At 40.2% G+C, this 6,270-nt stretch overlaps 1 protein-coding gene across 1 annotated transcript; it reads right to left on the bottom strand.

The window, feature by feature from the left end:
* Positions 1-931: 931 nt before the first annotated feature.
* On the bottom strand, positions 932-5,359 carry LOC124028578 (protein glass-like). The gene is made up of 2 exons (XM_046340620.1): positions 3,256-5,359; positions 932-3,062 (listed from the first exon to the last, which is right to left on the bottom strand). The coding sequence occupies exons 1-2, from the start codon at positions 3,431-3,433 to the stop codon at positions 2,308-2,310; spliced, it is 933 nt and encodes a 310-aa protein (XP_046196576.1). The 5' UTR covers positions 3,434-5,359; the 3' UTR covers positions 932-2,307.
* Positions 5,360-6,270: the final 911 nt, after the last annotated feature.

Genomic DNA, 6,270 nt, shown 5'->3' with positions numbered 1-6,270 from the left:
TAGGCATTAACGATAGTTAGCATTGGCTCGTGAAAGTACCCCTAACTTCCTTCATACTGGACACAGACAAGGTTTCCATCCAAACTTTTTACCCGAGTAAAGTACATGTCGGATAAAACATGTCATGACAAGCCAGATGGAAACACATTTTTTGGTAAACTTTACAAATGTTGACAAAACAAAATATTCTAGATCTTTTTGTGTGTGTAATATGTATTATGCGACAAATGTTTGTGTCAACACTTATGTGCAAATATTTATATAGTAACCATCATATTGAAGGCGATGACATCTCCCACTACTACGTTGGGAAAGCATGCAGTTTATTAAACCACAGATTAAATCAATTATGATGAATTTCACAGGGTGTTGAAAGTGCAACGTGATAAACTTGATGCTCCTTTCCAATAAATATCGTGGGGATTATTCTCATGACATAATCATTGATGCTTGGCTGCCATTTGACAAATAAAAATAATCTCACTCCTTTGTCCATAATAATCTCATCATGTAGGCCAGGGGTACTCAACTCTTACCCTATGAGGTCCAGAGCCTGCTGGTTTTCTGTTCTACCTGATAATTAATTGCACACACATGGTGTCACAGGTATAAATCAGTCCCTGACTAGAGGGGAACAATGAAAAAAATGCAGTGGAGCTTGCTTCAATGGCCAGTTGAGTATAAGGGATGTAGGCTATATGTGCGCTCTAACCCAGGGTTTCCCAACCTTGGTGCATGTTTTGTTTGCTTTTGTTGCTCTAGCACTACACAGCTGATTCAAATAATCAAAGTTTGATGGTGAGTTTGTTACTTGAATCAGCTGTGTAGTGCTAGAGCAAAAAACAATACCTGCAATCAGGGTGGGCCAAGACTGAATTTGGAATACTCTGGGCTAGAGTGCATGTACCAATACCAGAGGGGGCACACTCTCTATATACATTTTTTTTTGTGAGAAAACATTCAGTGAAAATGCGGTGGAAAGCAATTTGAACTTGCATTTTTTTTATTTAACCGCAATAGGTTTTTTGATGGGCACTTCGTCATCATGCACAGCCTTTTATCTGCAACAAGTCAATTTGATGGAAACACATCTCTGCCGGGAAAATATGCAGATTGTTTTTATGCAGATTTTTTTTTTAATATTTGCATGAAAATCTGTTGCAAATTGGAAGGAAACCTAGCTACTGAGACATAAAAATGGTATCCACGAGTTCGTCTGGGGAAGTAGATAAAGGGCATCATTGACAAAATTTTGAAGTATCCCTTTAACGTTTAAGGTGTTGGCTTTACAGTCGCTGGACCCGGGCTGGACCAAGTCCTGGTCAGGGATACCCCCCAAATTTGCTATATTGGTGTCAGAAGTAGGATGGAAGCCTGTGGGGCCATCGGAGAGGCGTATCCACGTGAGGGACTCGGTACATAGAAGTGTGGGGACATGCTCTCCCGAAGGAAGGGGTTAGTGCAGTGATCTTAACCCAACACCTATCAACCCTATTCAAGAGGTTTGGCCCACTGACAGTAGCTTGAATCGGGTTTGATTCCCGGTCGAGGCTACCACCCAAATTTGCTAAAGTAATATAAATACAGTTCATGTCCATGCGTAAACCAATGCAAGAACAACATAACACATGGTCTGTGTGATTGAGCGATAAACAGTTTGATAAGATTAGCATTCCTTTAGAATCCATATATTTTATAGGATCTCTGTGATAATCTCCCTGATTCCAAATCAAAAATGTTTTAAAATACAGTTGGCTAGCAGTGCAATGAATGCTTAGGACATTTTTCGACCATGCCCTGTCCTGTGATCTCCAGGGTCCAAGATCTGAAGGGCCTTCAGATTGACGTAGCAAGTCCAAGTCAAGCAATACTAATGGCTATGAAACACCCCAATGGAAAACAGACATGTTCAAACACCACAAAATATGCAATAAAGACATTCATGTACAATAGTCACATTTTCTGTTTTAAGCAACACTATTCATACCACAACATGAACAGAGATTAGGCCTACATTTAGGGTCCAATGAGTGCCAAGAGTGAGTCAATCCAAATATGTTTCTGAATGGATTTCATGTGTACATTGGTAAACAAGACTGTATTACAATTGGAGTCAATTTTGGCTAATACTATTTCAACTGCCACAGGTCAAACAAACAAATGATGTCCTGCTGAACTGAGTGTAATGGTAGGCATAATATCTCCCACCCCTATAAATAAATAGCAAGAACACTTGTTTTCAAACAAAAAACAGCCATCTTTATTATTTTTTATTCATAGTTCGACACGAGAGAGGGTGCATCTCCCTCATAGGCCGGATAAATAGGCCCTGTGCCGATTGTGTGTTTTAAGGTGTCTGTTGACTTCGCCAGACTGGCTGAAACATTTCCCACACTCTGGACAGCTGAATGGCTTCTCTCCTGTGTGTACCCGTAGATGTGTTCTAAGTTTGGACATGTGATGAAAACTTTTCCCACAGACGTTGCACTGGTACGGCTTCTCATCAGGGCTCTTTTTCACAGTCTTCGCTGTGCATATTTTTTGCCCTCTCCTGGCACTCCTTGGTTGATTTGGCTGTGGTACCTCAAACTCAGAGGGAAGTCCATCACTGTCTATCTCATTGAAATATATACCATTTTCACTCTGAGCTTCAGCATTGTCTAGATTCATGGCATAGAAGGATTGTGGATTGCTTGGATCGGATATTTCAAAGCCCTCTCCTTCGGGTTCTGGTTTGATTGCTTCAGTTTTGTTGGCGGGGAGAGACGGAGAGTTTCCCTCTCCAACCTCCACAGTTTGAATTTGGTAAAGATTTAAGGGCTGAGGCGAATCCTGATTATAGTCACTTTTCACACAGGAATGAGTGAATATGGATTCTGTATCCGATTCCAGCCCTTGAACTTGATCTTCCAACTGACTGGTCCTGAGCTCCTGTTCCTCTTTAAACTGTGTTGGCTCTGGGTCCTCCTGGCCCAGACTGGGGCTCCACTCTTGTTCACAGTGCTGCTGATGCTTAGGGGAAACCTCCTCATCAGAGGCTATAAGCTGAATGGGCTGTTGTGCTAGCGAAGAGAAGAACATTAAGATGTAGTCAAAAATGATATGGTGGATAACAGTGCACTGTTCTGACATTCGCACGTACAGTACCACCATGGAGAGGATGTTAAAATTACATTTACATTTAAACGATTAGATTTCAAATAAAATAATGATGAAACATTGTCACATTTCTAGGCTATCGGTCTGCTGCCTAACCTGGCGTAAACTGGAAAGCGACGTCCAGTAGCCCGCGAAGACGGTCATTCTCTGCCTTTGAACGAGTGATTTCTTCCTGGTATTCGATTAAAATATTTTCCACCTCTATAAATATTTCTTTAGCAGCTGCAGCTAACCTCTCACTTAAAAACACATTTAGCAGCTTCAACTTTGTCATTTTGTGAATAAAATACCACCGTATTGGCGTTTTAGGCAATGTTTCCAAATCGTAGTCCGATGGCTAGTAAACAGTCGAGAAACGTAGAATGCGTAGATTCTGGGTGCGTTCCAGATACACATTTTCGGCGCAAATTACTCATATCACAATGCGTAGTCATCTCAGGAACCACATTGATATAACAATCCTACCTAGAATCTTATGCATAAGGGTAAAATAGGAGGGAAATTAAAACTGCAGGAAAACTCGTTCTATGTGTTACATATGTGTTTCACTCTGAATGCTAATAGGCTACTCCAATATAGCTGACTAGCCTACTTAAATTAAGGTTAAATAAAGAAAAAATTATATAGACACTAATCCTTTGGTAAGTAGAGGGGTTGAAGCGACACTGTGACAATGGCCGTGTTTGAGCGCATCAAAACAACTACTGACTGACTGATCTACAAATCATAAATAACACTCATTATTATTTGTAGATCAGTCAGTCACAATTTACCCACAATACATTGTGGTTTTGAGCCTCTCGAACAAGGCCATTATCTGCACCTGATCAGGGAGCTGTATATAATGAGATGCTTTTGTCTCCACCCTAACAATGGAAGTTGTCCCAAAGGCAGGAGACAAGCTTAGGCCCAAAATAAGCCCATAGAAACGCCTTTGTTTATTTTGGCAAGAGTGAAACCTCTGGCTCGTCCTCTCTCACCTGATCCATGACTATGGGCTCGATTGAGTGGTAAGAGGAAAGCAACCGAATGTAGATGAAAGTCGAGGAGTGAAGTCTGGGAAGGTGCATTTGCGACAGCTGAAAGTCGGACTGTGGTTTTCCAACAGCAAGGTACAGATGAACATGGCAGTGTTGCCAATGTTTATAAAAGTTTCTTTATAATGTCGAAATTAACATGCCTCTGTCCCCCATATCACACACTCAAAAACTCCTGTGTGTACAATCATTGAGAGAGCCTCAAATATCATTCATTTGTTTATATCCACTGTATGGATAAGAGCGTCTGCTAAATGACTTAAATGTAATGTAAATGTGAATCGCAGCAAAGATTGTTCCTGTTTCAGTCATGTCTTTGGTCATGTTCAGGTGGGTCAAACAAAAACACCCTAATGATTGGTTGACAATAGAGCCTCCCACATTGCAGGCTGAAGAATGAAGTTGGTGAAAACCGAATGCAGAAAATGACAGTCAAAACATAGTGGCCTTTAATCGCATTATTTCGTTTAAGTTCATGAATTCAACATGTAGACTGAAGTTGGACAATTTTTATCCCCATAATATAAAACACTTTGAAAGGCGTTACCGCCGATGGTCACCGACTTAACAAAATGGATCTGTTCGAACACGCCCAATGGGTGGACTGATATTGCAGCCGACTTTAAAGGTGTTACAGCTTTTGTCAAATTTGGTTTCAAAATGAGATTTTTTTGTGCATTTTAGCTAACCCTTTTCCTAATCTTAACCTAATTTTACAAAACCTGCTACGAAAAGTACAGTTTGCCAAAAACTGTATTCTTTTTTTATTTTAAAAACGAGACTGACTAATCTACAAATCACCTTCCTTCATAAATAACTACTCAATGTTAGTTGTAGATTAGCCAGTCAGTCACAATTTACCCATGACACATCACGGTTTTAATGCCGTCGAACACGGCCATTCTCAGACGCTAGATACGTCAAATTTTTTTCCCCTTTTTACGATAATCCCGTAGTAGCCCATGTCAGCGGTATACACGGGTGTCATCTAGAAACAACCTCTCACTAAATCTTGAGGATGTTGGGGTTGTTTCTGGATAAAGCCAGTAGCCATATGGAAGACCAGAATCAATAGAATTCAGGAATCTAATAGCTCAATGTAAGACTAGAGATCATTATGAATAAGTTCTGAAATAGATATAGGCTCAAATCAAATGAGTCCATTATCTCAAAATCAAATAAAAATTATATTGGTCACATGCAGATGTTATTGCAGGTGTAGCGAAATGCTTGTGTTTCTAACTCAAACAGTGCAGTAATATCTAACAATTTCACAACAATACACACATCTAAAGTAAAGGAATGGAATTAAGAATATATACATTTTGGAGATGCATAGACTAAAATACAGTAGAATAGAATACAGTATATACGTATGAGATGAGTAATGCAAAATAGGTAAACATTATTAAAGTGACTAGTGTTCCATGTTTAAAGTGGCCAGTGATTTAAAGTCTATGTACAGTGGGGAGAACAAGTATTTGATACACTGCCGATTTTACAGGTTTTCCTACTTACAAAGCATGTAGAGGTCTGTAATTTTTTTATCATAGGTACACTTCAACTGTGAGAGACGGAATCTAAAACAAAATTCCAGAAAATCACATTGTATGATTTTTAAGTAATTAATTTGCATTTTATTGCATGACAGAGAGAAGCTTGATGAAAACCAGCTCCAGAGTGCTTAGGACCTCCGACTGGGGGCGAATATTCACCTTCCAACAGGACAAGACCCTAAGCACATAGCCAAGACAACGAAGACAACACTGGAGTGGCTTTGGGACAAGTCTCTAAATGTCCTTCAGTGGCCCATCCAGAGCCTGGACTTAAACCCTATCGAACATCTCTGGAGAGTCCTGAAAATGGCTGTGCAGCAACGCTCCCCATCCAACCTAACAGAGCTTGAGAGGATCTGCAAAGAAGACTGGGAGAAACTCCCCAAATATATATATGTGCCAAGCTTGTAGTGTCATACCCAAGAACACGCTACAAGCCTTGATGACAGCTTTGCACACTCTTGGCATTCACTCAACCAGTTTGGTGAGGACACATTCTCATTTGCTGCAACGACCGG

This window comes from Oncorhynchus gorbuscha, linkage group LG03 (assembly GCF_021184085.1).
Source record: "Oncorhynchus gorbuscha isolate QuinsamMale2020 ecotype Even-year linkage group LG03, OgorEven_v1.0, whole genome shotgun sequence".
In the NCBI taxonomy this organism is placed as follows: Eukaryota; Metazoa; Chordata; class Actinopteri; order Salmoniformes; family Salmonidae; genus Oncorhynchus; species Oncorhynchus gorbuscha.
This window is presented reverse-complemented; position numbering and strand designations above follow the sequence as displayed.